Source organism: Colius striatus, chromosome 6, assembly GCF_028858725.1.
Source record: "Colius striatus isolate bColStr4 chromosome 6, bColStr4.1.hap1, whole genome shotgun sequence".
Lineage (NCBI taxonomy): Eukaryota > Metazoa > Chordata > Aves > Coliiformes > Coliidae > Colius > Colius striatus.
This window is the reverse complement of record NC_084764.1, coordinates 25561953-25581356: the sequence shown is the minus strand read 5'-3', so window position 1 is coordinate 25581356 and position 19404 is coordinate 25561953. Positions and strand designations below refer to the sequence as shown.

The window sequence follows — 19404 nt, the reverse complement described above, 5'->3', positions numbered from 1 at the left end:
ATTATCGCTGCAAGATCACCTGTTGTGAGACAGCGCAGGAAGGGAGGTGCAAAGGAGCAGCTGCAGTCTCCACAGTTGAAAAAGCAAACCCAGTGCATCATGTTTCAGTTTCAGCTCCTGTCGTAGCTCTCTGTAGGCTCTGAGTGCAGGGATATGGGCTGTACCTCCTGCTCCAGGCCCCTGTGGTCAGGCTGGTCCTGGCCTTCTTGCTGAGGTGGTGAGTGATGCTGCTATTCATGCTATGGGCAAAGCTGTTTACTAGTAAAAGTTTTGGAGAGCCTGCAAAGGTGAAGTACTTCCTCCTCCTTGCCAACTAAACCTAGTTTCTCCTGCACCAGCTAGACCTGGGTGTTGCTGGCTGTTGTTACAGGGCTGAGGGAATGCAGACAAAGAGCAGGGATTCACTTGAAGGGGGGACAGGACAGGAAAAGATAGGAGAGACCTTGCATGAGGGAAACTCCCTGCAGCAGCAGGAGTAACGGGACCTTGACAAGCTCCCATGCTGCTGCAGTTGGGGAATGACCTATGTGCACTGGGGGAGAAAGTGCAAGGGATAATTTTTATACCACCCCTCACCACCACCTCCATTCTTTTTTTAAACAGGCCATTACATAGCAAAATTAACAATCCTACCATGGTCATCTCTCCATTGGCAGTGTTAAGGCCCATGGATTAACACAACGTAATGAGGCTCCATCAAATAAGAAGGACTTTACTAGCTAGAAAGGAGTTGTCACAAGAAATGTTAACAGGATGAACCCCAGCACCTGTTCACTCAGCCACAAATGGTGCAGTGGAATATTCCCTGTGGCTTCCTCCAAGTTTTCCCTCAGGCAAGACCTTAAAACCCCAGGATCCCACTGGCTCTGGGCTCTGTCTCGGCAGTAGCAAAGCCCTTGGCTCCCCTGAGCCGCCTCCTCTGCTTCCAGGCAGAAGCGTTGCTCTTTGCTGCAGTGCCACCGTCAGGGACTGAGATGTGCAAGAACCAGCACTATTTGCTCTTGAAAATATTCCAGCCAACAAGCCTATGGACACATTTGCTTCTTCAAGTGTCACTCTTTAGACTGCTCAGCAAACTTGCTTCTTCCTGGCTGCCTGAGTCTTGCTTTAGTTTGGTCTGAATTTGCTTGTTACATAGTCATCTTGACCTCTGAACTGCTTCAGTTACACTGGGTTTCTGTTGCAGTTTGGCTAGAAAACTGAATTACAAAACCAAATTTGTTATTTTGCAGTGGCTACGGCTTTGGCTTAAATAACTAACAGGATCAGGCCCAGTTTTTTGAGAGTTGGTTTTTTTTCCCTAGGAGATCGAGAGGAAGCCATTGATGCCTGATAAAATAGTAATGATTTAGACAGGAGCACTCTTTCTGTTGAGCCAGACTGTAACCAGCGCTTACTCCTACTTCCTTGCTGGTGATAATGCACCCCACCACCACAAACTTGGTGATACTTCTCTCAAGGAAAAAGGAGGTGTACTGGACAGTCTGTCCGGATCCACCTGGGACAAAGCATCTTTTAATTCCTAGGTGTTCTAGTTCATCTTACAGTATTCTCTTACACTTCCTGCTGTCTTCTACTACTGTTTACTATGAAGAACCGCTGCCTGTTTTTGCCTCACAGGAAATCATTTCTGAGGTGAGGCCAGGGATTAGTTGTGCATGTTGCTACTAGGCTGATGGCCAAGTGCAGCTAGCACCACATCTCTGTGCCAGTTACTGCATAACAGCCATTTATCTTACAGCTGGGCTCTACAGTGGGCCCGGTCTGCAGGCACTAAGGCCTGGGAGAAATCTATTTGCTTGACCTGTAGGGGAGTGTTAGCAATTACTGGTAATTAAAATACATCTGTGGTTGGTTTTTGGTCTTTTTAGTCAACTGTGAAGCAGAAGTGAAAGACAGACTGTGGTACAGTCTGATTTATCACTTCTGCTTCACTTAGTTCCTGGAAGCAAACAAAGGATTGCAGAAAACAGCCAATGTGGGAACGAACGTCTTTGCTGTGTAAGAGGTTCATTGGCCTAATCTAGAATGTAGAAAAGGAGGAACTGTACCTCCTTGGACAAACTGCAAGGTAGTAAGAGTGTATTCTGCTGTCCCTGCTGGGCTTCTCACAAAGGTGGAAGTGAATGTCTAATCCTGCGTCTGAGTGCCCCGCGATACAAGGAGAGCATCTGCTTCTGCCTCAGCCTGGGTTTGTTGCAAAGTAGGATCTGTAGCATAGGGCTCCAGTGCTGCTTCTTGGATAAACTGTGAGAAAGTAAGGGCATCTGCTTTCTTTCCTGATGAGGACTTTCGCTCCAGGAAGAGACCCATGTTGTCTCTGTAAGGGAGGGCAATGGATCTGTTGAAGAGAGGCTCCTCAGTCCCCAGCAACTCTCGCACGTGCCGTGAAATCTCCTGAAATACAAGACACAGTACCAGAAATTCTCATTTTACAGGGCAACAGCTAGTACCATTCATCCACGTTGAAACAGACAAATTTCTAAATGTTGGAACAGTTTCATACTTCAAGCTGCAACTCGAGAGGGAGCTGAACCCAGCAACCCCATGTGACGCAGTAAAAGCTGAGCAGACTGCCCATTCTCCAGATTTACTAGGGGTGGCATCACATCTGCTCTCTCAGAGGTACAAAGAGCTCTGCTTTCCTCTTTGCCCTTGCAAAACAAACAAGTTATGGGTGAATGAGCAGGAGTCTGTTCTGCCTAATGCAAAACCACTGGTGTTTGCTAAGTTACATTGTCAAGAACAGAGTCTATACACAGAAGTGGTGTAAAAAGTTATTAAATCAATACACCATACTGCTCATTAAGAAAATTATGGGTTATTGGCTGGCTGAGCCAGCTGGACCTGGAACTGTCAGTGAACAGAAAGCCTTGCCGCTATTTTTGAAGTCATTGCTGAGAATGTAGCTTTCTGATTTGACTTAAGCTTTGGAACACAATTCGCAAGGTTTTACTGACCTTTCACAACATTTGCTCAAAGTCTACCTCCAGCTTTGTCTTAGCTCTGAAGAGCAGTACCCTACTTTATGTGATATTAAAAGAACACTAGGCTAGTCTTTTAGTTTTTCAAACAGCAGTACAATGGAATCAAAATCAGCAGTAACTTCACTTATCCATGCTGTGTAGCTCCCATGTAATTCATTGTGCAGTGGAAACTGCTATTTCCCCTTAGTTGCAAAAATGTTCCATCTCACTGAGCTGATGCTATCACACTTATTTCTATGGTAACTATCTCAGTTTCAACTGTCCACAGCCTTTCATTGATATTTCTTGCTGGGAAGCTGATGCACTCTGATTACGGCCTTGGCTTTGCACCTGCTCTAGTACACGCTTCCTGAAAGGCCCAAAGGACCACGTGCTGCTGAGAGCTCCACATGCTTGGGTTCTGACAGAGTAAAGCTCTCTAAAATACAAATAACTAGCAGGATAGGGCATGATCTTCAAGAAAACCCAGGTTCCACTGAACTCTGTGAGATGTCCCCAATTCTCTCGCAAGCTCTGGAAAACATTACAATCTTATTTGCGAGCCTGCTGCAGTATTCTGGCTATCGCTTATCGCAGCCCTGAGTGATTCCAGGGTCTACAGGAGGAAGACTGAATTACAGCTGGTATTTCTAAGCCATGGCTGAGCATTTCTCAGCAGTTAAACTACCACCATGTATAGTTCCCATATGCCAGTGTGAGGGTGAGGCTTTGGAAAGGCTGTATCTGCTTGTACTAGGAATACCCTTGAAGAGCTGCTGTCTGGAAAACTAAGCACTGTGATTGAAATGCCTTCTCCTCCAAACAACAGGCAAAGATGTGGCACCACTCAATGTTTCTGGTGGCATATTTAATTTCAGACAGTTAAGACTGTATAGCCAGACAGAAACATGGTGAAATTGCTTTTTGGTGCCCTAGAGTCAGTGTTCATACTCTAGTCATTGGAGCATGGACATTTTTCTCTCTTCCTGGTTATTTGAACTTCTACCCTTGTGTCCTTGGGAGAACACAGCATTAAGTTATGATGCAAAACAAATGATTTGGCTCTGTAAATAAAGCACAAAGTCACTCTGGTTTCCACTAGGGAGGGGAAGGAAGGTAATGAGATCTAAGTCAGCTTACATATTTTCTGTACACTCAGAAAGATTTGGAAGGCAAAACTGTAGCCCTGAACTTCAGCCTAGTTAGTTTAACTATCAGTGTTTGTAAAAGAAAAGATGTAGGTTTGAAAGGAAAAAGACCAGAGAATTCCATGTTGATAAAATGAGACTGAGATGCTGTTTGTGTTCAGCAAAGTGTAAAACAAGGAAGCAATACTGAGTTGCCCTTCGCTGCTTGAGATCAGTGCCTCAGCTGCTGCGGGTTAAATCTGACTAGATTTTTAGAAGTTCTGCAAATCAGTAAGTGGAAAATTACTGAAAACAAATTCTGATGGATATCTAAGAAATGTGACTTGCTAAGCAGCTTCATGAGGCAAGAGGAGCAACATAGGCTTTAAAAAAAAGCATTTCTGATGCGCTTATAGTGTCCCAGAGAGGAAGCCTGTGATCTCCACACAGCTGAGGATTTATACTCGAAAAGACTCTAGAAATAGAAATGTCTAGCTCAACAAATTTGTCTGTCTAGTTCCAGGCTCACTGAATAAGCGATCTGCCCGATCTGCCTGCGTGCACAGGGTATTGCCTAGTTGGCTTGCAAGCAGAAAGGGGCCGAGCTGGGCTCCGAAGAGCTGCGGAGGGAGCTCCGGGACCCGCAGCCGGCCGCACCTGCACGTGGCTGAAGTCCGTGACGCCCATGGCGGGCAGGCTGGAGCAGTTCGCCAGGATGAGGCGGCGGCCGGTGATGCCGTTGGCCCTGAAGCACTCCTAGGTAGGAAAGCGAAGAGAAAGGCGAGTGGAGCGCCCCCCGCACACACTCACACACAGAGCTCAGGGCCCTGGGGCAGCGCTAAGGGCTAGCACTTCCCGCGCGAGCCCGCGGCTCCGCACCTCGTACTGCGGGAAGCCGAGCTGCGCCACCCACTCGGCCACCTCCGCGGCGCTCCAGGCCAGGAAGGGGCAGGCGGGCTGCGGCCCCGCCGCGCCCTCGGGCCGCGGCTCGGGTCTGGGCTCCATCGGCGCCGGCCCTGGGCCGCCACGGCAACGCGTCCTGCGGGGACCTTTCGTTCCCGTAGCAACCGCCACTTCCTGTAGGTGTAGCCCATTTTCCCTTCCGCCACCCCTCCACGCCGTCAGCCTCCACCGCCGCCTGCGTGCCGCGCCTCGTGCTTCTGCGGAACCAGTGTGTGATCGGCTGCGTTGCCGCGGGGGAGGCTGGCGGACGACACGGAGGCACCCCCCCCCCTCCCGTTCCGCCCAGCCAGCCCTCGCTGCCGCTCGGCTCCCGCCGTCTCCCCACTCGGGTGTTTCCGCCGCCGGCGGCCGCAGCGCTTCGGTCCCGCTCGGCTCTTTCCGCCGCGGCGGGCTGCCGCGTTCGGCTCCACTCCGCACCGCGCTGCCCATGTCGGACGTGCCGGCCGCCGCCGCCCGCTCCCGCTCCGAGCCCCCGGCCGCCGCGGCGCCGGGCGGCCCCGCGCCCCGGCTCCCCTCAGGTACGGGCGTGCTAGGCGAGCCGGGGCTGCTGGGATGGTCGCGGCGGGTAGCGGGAGCGGCTCCCCGCCTGCGCGCTTCACTCGCGGCGAGCGCCGGCCGGCCGGCCGGACCCCCGGCGTGTCCCAGGGGCTGCCGGCGCTGCGGCGGCAGGCCCGGAGGCGCGTACTTGGGGCAGGGAGAGTGCCGTGAGTTTCCTTTCCGCGGTGGGTTTCCCGGCTTCTCCTGGAGAAGCCTCGTTTCCACGGTGGCAGTTCGCTTCGGGGACAGCATCGGGAACGAGTCCTTGGCTAACCTTTGCTGTGCCAGGGTTGGCTGCCGGGGAAAGGGGCAGGCTGCGGGGTCGAGGCAAGCCTTCTAAGCTGGCACCCGCCGGGGGAGGATCCGCTGCCGCGGGGCCCGGGGTGCTCGGCTTCCCTGCCGCCAGCCCGAAACCACAGCAACAGTGTCCGGTGCTTTCTCTGCAGCAGAAAAGGCGAGGATTTGTGCAGCTTTATAAGAGCTTTCCCCACTGAAAGAGGCTCTGTCCAGCTGCGAGCTGGACTGTCCCCGTCGTGTGCTCTTTGCCCAGGGCTGGGGGCCTGGTGCTGTTTGCTGGAGGTGTCTCATTTCCGAATTGACTCTGAAAGGGCCAGCAGCCGTTCATGAGAGAGCTGCAGAAGCTGGAACTTGTCCATGCCCAGTTCACTGCCCTAATGCGACCAGACAGAGGGGCTATGGAGTGCGTACAGCAGTCGTATGGGGACACAGCTTTACCAGAGTTCTGACGACTTAGAGGAGATCAGGAGCCGTCCTTATGCACAGTCCTTTTAGCAGTGACCTAGGAATTTCCGTCTCATCCGTGCCCCCTGGGAACTGCGGCACGATTGCTTTTTCCAGGGCTTTGTCGGCCCGGTTTTACATGATGAAATTTGGCCTGTTTCTGTCCTTCCAAAGCTAGGGATGGTGGTTCCTGAATAAACCCTGCTTCGGAGAGTGGTTCTGCACCAAAAACGTGCATCATTTTTTGTTCTTCCTTTCCTAAGGTCCAGATGATTAAAAGTCTTTGCTCTGCTAGGCGCTAGGTACAGCATGAAAAACTGATTGGTGCAGCTCTTTGTTCCACAGCCACATGACCTTGTCAACATTTGAGTGCTGGCTTTAATTTTTTCTTCTGTCTGTATTCTAAAGACTGAAATTTATTTTGCCTTCTTTCTATATATTCTGATTGTTTTTAGAAAATGGAGAAGACTCGTCCCACAAGACAGAGCCTGCAGATCAGCCGGTTGATTCTTTGGAGTCCAGTACTTTGCAGAGCGGGTAGGAAAATCTTTTTGTGTATTGTGGCTGCCATGCATGTCAGTCTGCTTCATCCCTGTGACTGCTGTATGACACTTGGTTCTGTGCAGATGAATAGAAAGGATTGGAAACTGAATTGTCTGCTTTGGGGCGTTATATACCAAAATCATTATAGGAAGGGCTGTTCTTACAGGCATCGTCAGGAAACGATGAAGTTTAGTTTGTGGTTCAGTTATTCAAATCATAGAATCGTTCAGCTTGGAAAAAAGCCTGCAAGGTTTTTATAGTCCATGTAAGAAGTAATGGACTTTTATCAGGAACTTTTCTCTATCCTATCTGAAGGATACTTTACTAATTAAGATTTTCCACTCTCTATAGTTCTATGGGAAGCTGAGCAAGAAAACACCCTTTACATGTTTCTTGGCAACAGTTTGGGTTTTTTTCATCATCCTTTGTTTTCAGTGTCACTCCTTCATTAGTGCTTCTGATCACCTCTGTTACCAGGCGTTTGGTTTGTTATCATCTGTTGGACATGTGGCCAAGTCATTGCATTGCTCACAAGCACCAATACTCTATGCAGAGGAGTTTCATTTGCCATCATACATTTGTTGCACAGGATGCAATTTGGAAAACGTGTGAGTTAATCAGACAATAGAGAAATACAGCTTCATTGAAAAGGAGGGAGAAAAAAAATCCAGGAAAAGTCCCAACAAACCACCATACTTAATAATACAACAGTTTGAGGCCATTTTGGCTTGATGCTAATGACATCAGTATCAGCCTTCTTGACTCCAAATATGTGTTCTTCTAGTTCTTTACTACGTCCTCTGACTTTCTTCCAAGACATTAATAGAGACTGAACAAGGTAGCCAAAATAGATGGTGGATACTTATGGATGTTACCGGATATATTTGTCTAAGTTAGATCTTAGTGGGTCTAAAGTGGTTGTATAAGGAGAAATTAGCTCAACTCCATAAATCTGCTTATAAAGCTTGCATAGCTCTTCCTAGTCTTTCAGTGAGACTCTTGGGCTTTAGTGATGTTAGGAGGAAAACATCCCCAAGCTGTTAGCTCCTATGTTGCTGCAGAGTCCTTTGAGCAGATGCCTGCATCTGTGTCAGGAAGTGACCAAATAGTCCTTCTAGGTGTGATCATGCAACTGCTAAGTTAAAAAGCAGGTGGGCTAGAAAAGGATGGCATAGAAGTCCAAAGTTGTCCTGCCAGAGAAATTGTTACAGATCATTGCAAGAGTTCTTCCTTTAAAAAAAATCACCCCCTCCAAGTATTGCTGCTTCTCTTACATTTTCCTTTTGCTGCTGTTTTGTGTATCCTGGTATTCAGCTCATTTGAGTTGTTCTTACAAACCTTCTGTCTACCATGCCATTTCTAGGAAGGGAAATCACACTATTGAGAGAATTTAAGTAAGAACTGGCTTTAATTCTGGATAAAATCTGTATCCCTATAGGAGTAAAGATTTAGAAACAAAAGCTGTATTTGCCCTGTTCTAGTCTGCACTATGGATGCAGCAAGGAATGTGTCTGAGTCGATCTGTGTATGTTTTTCTTAAGCTATTGTACAGTGTACTGGTAGTCTGCTCCCTTACTAATGAGAATACTTCTCATTCCTGAAAGCAGACATTTGAGGAAATGCACATATTTTCCATTACTGCTGTGTTCTCATGCTCCCGATCCTTTAGACTGAGGCAGTGACATGGGTTTGATAGTGCTGTGAGAAGGCTTTGCTTTTCAAAAAGGCAACTGTTTCTATTATTATTAAAGACTAGGTTGCTTCACAGGGAAGTTTAACGACAGAGGAGACTCTTCTGGCATCCGTCTGAGTTCATTTGGGATGATAACTCTTTCCACCTATAGACAATATGCAGCGTTTTTAAAATGTGGCCCTCAATAGAGAATGCATGTCAAAGATGTTTCCTTTCTTTCATGTGGCAGAGGCACCTGTCTGCTTCCTGCATCTGTCAGGCACATGGGCCACATACGCAGAGGGCATTTTCAGGGTGGCTGTCAAAACTGCTTTGGATCGTTTCACTGATGCAGTTGACCTTTGATGGAATGTGCAGATGTGATGTAATAGATGGCATAAAAGCAGTTTTCCTTTCTTGGGCAGAAAAGCTGCTAGTGCAGGTGATATGGCATTGGTGAGCTGGCGTGCCGTGGGGCCAGTGCAGTGAGTTGCTGCCCTCTGAGGGACGCTCAGTATGGAGTCTCTTGCTGAAGCTGCTCTCTCTGGCTCACACAGAAGACAGTCATCTAGAGATGAGGGCAGGACTGGGGTGCAAAGGGTGCTCTGTCCTGTTGGCAGGTGCTGACCACAGAAGCTTGTTTCCTTCAGTCTGTTTGAACTGAAGTTCCAGAGTGGAGAGTTCTCTCCTCTGGCTGTGCCCTGGGTGCCAAGGCTGAACTGCCGTGCTCTCATCCTCTGAAAGGTTGCAGGTTGGATTGCTCGAGAATGCGGTCACAACAGAGGATTCAAAGGCAGAAGCTGGAACTTTGGAGGACCAGAAAGTGGCTGAAGTAGAAGAGAAGCTGCCTGACCAAATCCAGTCCCTCAAAGAGGTAGGTGGACATTTCTTATGTCTGAAACCAAGTGCGGCAAAAGTTCTCCCACCCTCCTGCTGTGCCTATAGCTACAGGACTGAGGCAAAAGTCATATCATCATAGAATCAACTATATTCCTCTGTACATTAGTGGGAGGTAAATATTAATGGTTTGATTTGCAAAATCTCTGTTTTGCCTTTGGATAGTCCTTGCTTCCTTACAGTTTTTGGCTCACTAAAGCTTCAAGGTTGTTCTCACCTTCTGCCTCTTGTCTGGGGCTTCTGGAAGTGCTGTGTCCAGTTCTGGGCTCCTCAGCTCCAGAGGGACAGAGAACTTCTGGAGAGAGTCCAGCGCAGGGCCACCAAGATGATCAGGAACTGGAACATCTTTCATACGAGGAAAGGCTGCGGGAACTGGGGCTGTTTAGTCTGGAGGAGACTGAGGGGAGATCTTATTAACATTTACAAATATCTAAAGGGTGGGTGTCAGGAGGTTGGGACATCCCTTTTTTCTATTGTAGCTAGCAACAGACAAGGGGTAATGGGATGAAGCTGGAACACAAAAAGTTCCACTTAAACATAAGAAAAATCTATTTCACTGTTCAGGTGAGGGAGCCCTGGCACAGGCTGCCCAGAGGGGTTGTGAAGTCTCCTTCCTTGGAGGTCTTCAATACCCGCCTGGACATGTTCCTATGCGACCTGATCTAGGTGAACCTGCTTCTGCAGGGGAGTTGGACTAGATGATCTCTAAAGGTCCCTTCCAACCCCTACCATTCTATGATTCTGTGATTTGTGGAAAAGGGAACTCTGCTGTGGAATGTGACTCTGCTGTCTTTGTTTTCTTTTGAGTCAGCAGCCAATTTGTTTACATTACACATAGAGTTGGGAAAACCTGTGCAAGTAGTGCCCAGCTCAGGAGCTGTGAGTTAACGTATATGAGAAGAGAGAGCTGGCCCTAGTGCACTGGATGGACTTTTAACTAGGACACAGCAATTGACAGTTTGGTTGAGGTTGTAGTTTAGATGCACACAAAGCTGAAAGGCTCCCTAGACAGATTGTATCTTGGGAATTGTTTCCAAGAGTAGTCAGCTAAATCTAAATGTGCTGCTTTGTTAAGAGCTGACAATTAACTCTGAGGCAGATACAAAGATGTGCCTGGCCAAGGACTCCTGGCAGGGAGGCAAGGGGTGTGTAATTTGTGAGACTAGTACAGCACTTAACTTCAAAGTTCATGACTTTAGTGCTGTGGGGGAAATAACACAGATTTATCAGAGCCAGCTAGTTCTCTTCAACTAGTTGAAGCTTCTGCAGGGTCTGACTTGGCTTCAGAAAGATGTGTGAATTACTAATGAGTTGTTTTAAATCCACCCAGGGACTTTCTTACCAGAGTGGTCTTTCTTCTGTGCTTCGTGCAGGAAGCTGTTAGGATAACCAACTACCATGTGCCTCAAGGAGCAGGGGATATAGTCATGATTCAGTCAGACCACACGGGTGCTGTGGATATCCTTTCAGCTGAGCTGGAGACTGCAGATCTCCTTGGGGAGCAGAGGAAAGGTGAGTCCTGAAAGGAAAACACTTATTTGAGTCGCTTTTTAAGTGCCTGCCCTGGCTAGAGAACGAGCAGAGACTGTCCTGGAGACACTGCTAATTCCTTCTGCAAATTTGGGCTCTTGGCTAGTGAGTTCACGTCCAAGGCTTCTGGGCGCAGGCTCTAGAATGCAAAAGCCTTGTCAGAACTAGCTTCACTGTTTTCAGGTAACAGTTTCTCAGTAGTGAAAGGTCAGGTGAGCCCACGATCTGTTCCCTTGTCACAGCTCAGCCTCCCCCTCTGGCTCCACCCACCATGTGGACCACTGAGAAGACAAAAGAATTCAAGGCCAAGATGGGGAAGGAGAAGAACTGCCAGATGGTGGTGAAGCGAGGCGAGGTGGTGACAGTCCGCGTGCCAACCCATCCTGATGGGAGATGCATTTGCTGGGAGTTTGCTACAGATGACTACGACATTGGGTTTGGAGTGTATTTTGACTGGACCACAGTTACCAGCACTGCCATTACTGTTCAGGTCAGCGAATCTAGTGATGAGGAGGATGAAGAGGAGGAGGAAGAAATTGAAGGTTAGTAAAGAGTTTATAAGGGTTAATTTGCAGTGCCTGTTGCAGTGCTGCTGAGAGTGTCTGTCAAAGGCTGTAGTTTCCATCCACTTTGTTTACTCAGCCCGCTTGTTATCTCTGCAGCCTTTTGGGTTCTTGGTTAGGCTATGATGAGAAAGCGTTTAGCCCTTCCTGCTTCAGTGTATGTCAGTGGCTGTCCTTCTCCAACAGCATTCTTAAAATGGAATGCTTTGAAAAATAAAACCAGAATTCACTTGTTCAACTTCTAGCTGAGAAAAAGATTAAGGTCTGAAATTTGAACTTGACTATTTTTTTCAGCCTGTCAGACTGAGAAAGTTCTGGTGGTGAGTAGGAGCAAAAAGCTTTTGTTTCTGGTATTGTTTTGGAGTTTTGACCCCTCCCAGTACTTCAGTATCTCCTGTTGATTGCATTTGAGAGGATGACTATCTGTGTCTTTGTCCTTAGGAAACACATAGAAAAGCTGCCTATTCTGTAGCTTCAGTGTATGTGTGACAAATGTAGCTGGGGGGGTTAGTGTCTGAAATCAGTCTTCCAGGTTCTTCAAAAAGGGGAAGGTTCCTGCATGAGGAATGCTCTTGGAGAAGTTAACTGAAGACATAAACATGGTGAGGTTATAGTTGAGAGCTTTGCCACCTTTCTTTTGCTTCAAGTCTGTATCACTGGACCACTGCAGTGTGTCTTGTGATACATATATATAAAAGCAGCACAGTGTCTAAAAGGTAAGTGTCAAGGGAGAGAAGGGTAGGCAAGTGGATACCATCCCATCAGTATTCCCAAGAGAACCGGTTCTTGGCATGTCTTTTGTCATGATGAGGGAAGCTGGACTTTGTGGATATGACTTGCAGAAAGGTCAAAGCAGGTGCCATGGGTAATGCTGTCATAGTTAGCCTCCCATGTATCTGCATGCCTCTGCTGCCTTCTGGCTTTGTTGATCTTTTTCCAAAGCTTAACTGGCTCTGGCCTACTTACTTGTCTGCTTTCTCCCACTCAGGACTCGCCCCTGTTGGTGATGTGGAAAGGGGCTCCAAAAGCTATCTGCGGAACCGCTACGGGGAGATCATGCCTGTGTACCGGAGGAACAGCCACCGAGAGGTACAGGCCGGCAGCCACGAGTACCCGGGCGAGGGCATCTACCTGCTCAAGTTTGATAACTCCTACTCTCTGCTCCGCAACAAGACTCTGTTCTTTCATGTCTATTACACCAGCTGAAGGACGGGGAAGGGGCAGGGATGGCAGGCAGGTAACGGTGAGTGTAGCAGGCTGCCACCCAGCTCTGGTACCGCCCCACGGGCACTGCTGTGTGACAGAACCAAGGCACAATTCTGCCGGCTCCTCTTCAGACACTGACTGGTTTCTCCCCACACTCTCCTTCCCTGCTGTCCCAGTGCAGGAAGGTAGTTGTGTCTGCCTGTTTGTCCACAGGCAGCTGCTCTTTCAGTAGAACTTTGGGAGGTGTGCTCTGTGCAGGCACCGGGCCGTGCCACAGCCGGGAGATGCCCAGAGGACAGGCTCAGGTGCGTGCGGTTTCCAGCTGCTGCGCTGGTACAAAATGAGGTGAAAAGATTGATCTGTTAATATTTTGCGAATAACATTTCCAATTCTCCTGCTGCATCTGCATCACTAGAGGGCAGCTATCAGCTGAAGTGATCCAAAAGCACAGCTGGCTTGTCACCCAACCCACTCCATGCAGACAGTGCTTCCTTCACTCCAGGGGGAGAGGGTGCTGCTGGCCAGCAGCAGCCTGTGCTGCCATGCTACAACAGGCAAGCAAATGGCAGGCATGGCATGTGTTTGAACGGGGGGTGGGGGAAGGATGCACACCTAGAAGTCTGTAAGATAGTTTTTCTACCCAGTGACAATTGGTTGTCATACCTGTTGATTGTAGGGATACGAAGATGAATAAAACTTCAATGCCCACCAAAAGTTGTTTTCTGCAATTTAGATGTGAAGCAGGAGGCATTACTGCTGTGCTGAATAAATACAAGAAGTCTGGAGTACAACCAATAAATATACGAGAAATGTTTCTTAGTAGCAGCATGTTGGTTCCCTGGTATTGCTGCCAGATGGATAATACAGTACATAGTAAGGGAAAGGCTCCCCAGAGATGTATAGCTTGCCAGCTGCCATCACTGTTGCAAAGGGATTATTAGAAAAGAACATCTCTGCTCAGAAACTCAAAAGGTGAGGGATTTAACCAACCCTGTCTGTGCACCAGGAGCAGCAAGGCCATTGGTGACCTTGGAGCTCCTTGGCATGTTTTAGTGGCTAGCAGTGGCATTAGTGATCAGCTTCAGCCCAAGTACTGGCAGAATTGAACAAGGATTAAGTTAATCCTTCAGAGGTGATTTTTAAATCATGTTTATCTGTAACTGTTGTTTATTTTAGTACTTTTAACTTGAAATCATTCTCTTTTCTAAGAATACTCCTGTATTTACATTTTGATACTTCTTTGCGAACACACAAAATGACTACATGGTGATTCTAGTAGCATTCTGAGTTTTATGTTTAAATCCTGCAGGTAAAGCACCTCTACTTGGTCTGTTCCTTCTGTTGAGAGGGAATGATGGACACGATTATTTTGGGGTAGTTAAAGCCAAAGATTTCACTTCCATAGGAGGCTTGTGTATTTCCTGTTAAGGCTCTATTGTCATGCTTTGCAGTTTGCTCTTCTTTTAACTATCTCTGCTTATTTATTCACTGCCCCAGAGCACTTAGTAGGTCAAAATGGTAAGAGAGAGAGAGAGAGCAGTCAGTCTACAGCAGGATAGTCCAAGCTGGGAGGAGGAGTGGAAAAGCAAAGAACACTGACTGCAGCACAGTGGCTTTCTGGGTGAGCAGGCAGGGAGCAGAGCTGGTCAGGGTAAGGAGCAGAGTTGTTGCTGCTTTGGGCCCTAAGATAGGGAGAAAACAACATGCTTTCTCAGAGAGAAAGCAGAGCGTGCACCTGGACAGTGAGGGGTTGCAAAGCTGCCTTATTCAAGCAGGGGCAACCACAGGACAACCTTGTAGGGAGACAGAACAGGAAGGCTTAATATCTGTCAGAGTAAGATGATTTTTCTTTGAGCAGCTTGGCAAGGACTGTTCCTTCCTTTGTCTCTCTTGGAGAAGATGAACGACCATCCTGTGGTCTTTGTACAGCATTTGAATCAGGCTTGAGCAACTTGGGTAAGGTGTCTCTCTTTTTTTTCCATCCCACCCTTTGTATATCAGGTTCCTAGATACTAAACAGAAGATAGAAAAGACCCTTCAGTCTGACCGTGCTGTTGGCACTGCCCCACTCAATGGCTGCCTTCAGTCCTTTGCTGTGAGATCTGCAGAACCCCATGTGCGCTTTCTGGTTAAACCCTATGTGCCGCTATCTGGCATCTGCTTCACTCTCTAATCAAGATTTGTTTACAGTGAAGGAATCTCTGACCTGTATACACATCAGATATTCCAGAGTTCCTGGTCCTCAGTTGCACGGCTATTGCAGACTAATGGATTATCTCCACAAAAAACTTGTTTCTCTATTGCTAACTCGCAGCTACTTCCCCTTCCTGTCTGTCTGTTGCTCATATTAAGGTTTGAAATAATTTTTTCATGTTGTAAGTTAATAAGGGCTGCCTCACAACCAAGTGCAATCACTTTCTGACACCTAAGTATTTCAAGATAAGTTGCACTGTAGATTGTTAATCCTATTGCTCTATTTTAGCTTTCTGAAGTGTGGGGCAGCTTTTAATAAGGCCCAGGTTGCTTGTTGGGAACTATGCCCACCTCCTGGTCTCACTGAGTTATGCCTCACAGCAGCACTGAACATGGGATGTCATCCCAATCAGTGTGGGCCTGCTCTGCCAACGCAGCGTGCCCGCAGACAGGCCCGCTGCTGTGCAACCAAAAGCACTCCCTGGGTGCCATTTCACTGCCTGCGTTTCCCAGAAGTATCTGGTGTCTCTTAGGAACACAAGATAGTTAGGCACAGACTATTTCATCTGCAGGAAACAGAAGCTTCACAATTGTACAAGATAATTCCTCCTTTTGCCTATTTTTAATTTCCACATTACATGAGTATGTTGTTTCTCAGGTATTCAGACAGCATTGATTACTCAAGTGACAACTTCTCTTTGGAAGGATAAATAGTCTTAATTAATTTTCTGATAAATGCAATAGCTTAGCTATGTGAGTAGTGATTAACAGTAGCCATTCCTATTCATAATTGAACCCATAGCTGGTTCAGAGAAGTAATCTTACTTCTCGTGTGTCCTTTTTTCAGTTTGGCCTGTCTCCTGGATTTGTACCAATGCTGCTATTTGGCTGAGGTAGTGATGGAAGCTCTCATTATTTTAATTGGGGACCTTTGAAATTAGACCTTAGGTCTAGAAAGAAAAAGGAATTAAAAAGGCTGTGCATGGCAGAGGGAAATCAATCCCCAAGAAAGGAATATTCCTTCTTTATTTACATGGATTTATTTATTCCTCTCCCTGTAAATTTTGCCTAGGAATTAAAAAGCTAAATCAAGGAAGAAACTTCTTTTGTGTTTTGCGTTTGCTTTGTGAAAGCACAAAATTGTTTTCCATTTTGTTTTTAATATAATTTAGATCTACAAATAAGATCTACATGTTCAGCCAGAAATATAAGACAGTCCTGTAGTTCAGGACTTGCATAAAAATGAGCTTGTCTAATTATTTATTTATCATAATGGTGACAATCTGTTGGGCATTTTTTTTATGTCAGAAGTCGCCATAAGCTCTCCATTTCTCTTTTCTTCCCTTTAGGTGTAACGTAGCAGCATTTAAAACGTGTTTTATGAAGACAGAGTTAAAATTACTTAAATCAGGGACCACTTGGACTGATCTGATTTGCTCACTAACTCTTTGAAGGCCCATAGTGCAGATTCTTGTGGAAGGTTATTGGTGCCACTTGCAAATTAATGTTTAGGCCCTTTTTAACAGTTATGTAGCTTATTCTTGATAATGAACCATTAACATGAACAGGTAAGATGAAAATGCATAAGAGAAAAAGCTTAGTTGCCTGGTTTCAGGTGCGAAGGAGAAAGTTGAGTTACTATGCAACTGAGTCTCCAAGACAGCCACATGCCTTTCTTTGTGGCTCTCCCCTGTGTGCTCGTCTCCTCTCAGCCGTGTGCGTGCATAGTCTTTATCAACACCCACCGTGGGTCACCTGTGGTGGTGCTGGATGTAGCAGGGTGGATTAGAGGTCAGCCTTGTCACATATGTAGTTGCTGAAAGGCCTCCTCATTCTTGTGAGGAAGTAAGGTAGAGAATGAATCCCTAAATGAGTTCACTTTTATCCCTACTTATACTCATCCTTCTTGTCCCACTACACCAACTAAAGCCACCCTACAGAGGATTTATCACAAGGTGCCTTTAGGAACATGGAACATGTCTGAAATAAAAGCCACAGATGTGACTAATCCAAGGGATTTTTTTCTCCTTGTTTCTCTGCCCATTTGGCTAGAGGGGAGGCACTTCCTAAGGTCAGGCAGGACAGCCCCTATGGGCTGCTCCTGGAGATTTAAGCTGTTCATCAGACTGCCTTGTTGCTGTAAGATGAGTAGAAGCGTGTTGGAGTTTCCTGGTGCCATAAGATCCTTGCCTTTTAAAATCATATGCTGATATTGAGGAACACCAGAAGACTACTCCTTTTGATATGCTGGTGCTAAACCTGAGGACCAGGGAAACACCAGATAAGACACAGAAGAGCATTCTTTGTGGCCATTCATTATTTTCTCTAAAAAGTGTCTGAATCCAGTGTTGTGAATGGTGTTCTCAGGTGTATTGAGGCTGGGTAAGGGACCAAAGCAACAAAGGTTTTTTTAGATCTACGTGTGTGAAAGAAAAGTTTGTTTCTCCTTCCCTCATATCTGAGAAAATATTGGATGTAACAATGTAATGTAAATATAGCAGAACATCTCTACTGCTAGAATGAAGGATGGGGAACTGATCATGTTAAATACATGGTCTAATTAGACTGTGAAAGAAGCCAGGAGATTAACAGGAGTCAAAGTGCTAAGTAATTTAGTAAGTAAGTTGACTTGCAGTAAAGTCAGAAGGTTAGAAGGTAAAGTTAGAAGGTACATAAAACTGCAGGGTTCAAACACATTTTGCTAGGAGGAGGACTTTCTGTGGGATTATTCCCTGTTTGCCTCCAGTGGCTCTCTGGTAACTTATTCTGAAATGCTGGTGCTGTCGCAGCTGAAGACACAACATTGGGCTGGTGGATGGTGACTGACTCTTCTCAGCTTTTCCACATTCTAGTCTGGGTTTTATATGTTGCTTTCTCAGAAGCTTCATCACAAGAAATGTACCCCCTTAACAGATGGGGAGAGAAGAAGAATTTTGTGACCTATCAGTGAGCATTATCTGGTTTTATCTTACCCATCTGGACTGCTGAGTCAAGTCCCTTGGGTAAGAAGCTGGATGCCAACCATTAAGCTCAGAGCTAAGGAGGCTTTGCCAAATAATGACCTTGATGTTTAGGAAATGATAAATAGCCGGAGATGGTCTCCCTGCAGCCTCCAGGATCCCCTGTTGACTGCTCTCCTCAGAGGGAAGCAGTCTGCTCTCAACTCCCTGCCTCAAGCTGCTAGCATAGTCTTTCAATGGGGAGAACCTTGTAGCTGGTCATTCCATTCTCAGCCCTATCTTCTTGTGAACTGTGATGGTTATCTGTCAGTCTTTATCTGTGAGATGGGACTATTTTGATGTCCCGTGATTTCAAAATTGAGTTCTCGGTGCCAGCTGTTTGCTTTTTATGTCCTCCCAAGGGTTTTAAATGGAGGAGAGGATAATTTAACAAAATATGGCACTGAAGCTCTTGCTGAAGGGCACATATTTATAGTATGCTTGCATTCCTTCTATGCTTGGTTTGTATTGTTTGTATTTGATGTGTGGTGGCTGATTTGTAATAGTGTATTGGAACTTATTCCCTTTAAATAAAGTTTTCACTATGCAATGAAGAACTTTGTTGTGTGTAAAGCAAGTGAATGTCTGGACATGCAAACTGAACTTCAGACTTTCCAACAAAACAAGAATACAAGTAACCTTAGATTTACGAGCAAAGAGGCAAACACTCAAAATGTACCTTGCAATGTACTGGACATATAGGTTACAAACGGAGAGGAAAATGCTCTGTTATCAAGTGGGTGATGGTGGCTCCACACAGGAAATTTCCTGTCTGTTAAAATGACTTGCTGGAGTACCTTTTTAATTCTTCAAATTCTCTGCAATGTTTGACACTACACTGAATATCTGAGATGAATAAGCAACTACCCAAGCTCATCACCTCCATTTGCAAAGATCCCTTATAGCTATCTGTTCTGTTACTTCAGCTTGAAGGACTGAAAACATATCTTCAGTTACTATGTACCGATTAACTTATCTACAGAAAAGTGTTTGCCCTTCATAGCTCCTCATACCTGCTTGCCTATCAGCCTTTCCTTGCTGTGAAAGCTGTATTTACATGACCTGAAGGAAGCACCTGCTGGTCCAAAGAAGGGGTGATACCTGCAGCCTGAGCCACCCCTCCTCGCTTGTCTCCTTATGAAGTTCGGTAGGAAAAGTGCTGCAGATATTAATCTGTGTTCTAGTCTTGTGTGTCCTTGGAGCATTTTTATAAAACAATTGATGGGCAGGAGCAATCATAAAGCAAGATGATCAAAGCGATAGATGACTGCTAACTTAAAGATGTTTCATCTTGTTTGAAGACCACCAAAGAGTGCTGCAGCTAGCTGACTATCACCTGCTCACTGTGCATCCTTCTGTAGTTTCTGTGATTGATCTGCAGCAGAAGTGCTCAGTGAAGGTCTCTCTACAGATTTTGGCCGTCTGGGAAGTGACTCTTCCCTGTTTCAGCTGTACATGGAGAGTATT

The 19404-nt window shown here is 46.5% G+C and overlaps 2 protein-coding genes across 2 annotated transcripts; one reads left to right on the top strand and one right to left on the bottom strand.

Moving 5' to 3' along the window:
- Positions 1–2045: 2045 nt before the first annotated feature.
- On the bottom strand, positions 2046–4824 carry SAMD15 (sterile alpha motif domain containing 15). The gene is made up of 2 exons (XM_061997680.1): positions 4751–4824; positions 2046–2397 (listed from the first exon to the last, which is right to left on the bottom strand). The coding sequence occupies exons 1-2, from the start codon at positions 4778–4780 to the stop codon at positions 2131–2133; spliced, it is 297 nt and encodes a 98-aa protein (XP_061853664.1). The 5' UTR covers positions 4781–4824; the 3' UTR covers positions 2046–2130.
- A 478-nt stretch (positions 4825–5302) lies between these two features.
- On the top strand, positions 5303–18446 carry TMED8 (transmembrane p24 trafficking protein family member 8). The gene is made up of 6 exons (XM_061998488.1): positions 5303–5574; positions 6790–6871; positions 9294–9423; positions 10820–10958; positions 11219–11518; positions 12528–18446. Exons 1-6 carry the CDS (start codon positions 5484–5486, stop codon positions 12743–12745), a joined length of 960 nt encoding a protein of 319 aa, XP_061854472.1. The 5' UTR covers positions 5303–5483; the 3' UTR covers positions 12746–18446.
- Positions 18447–19404: the final 958 nt, after the last annotated feature.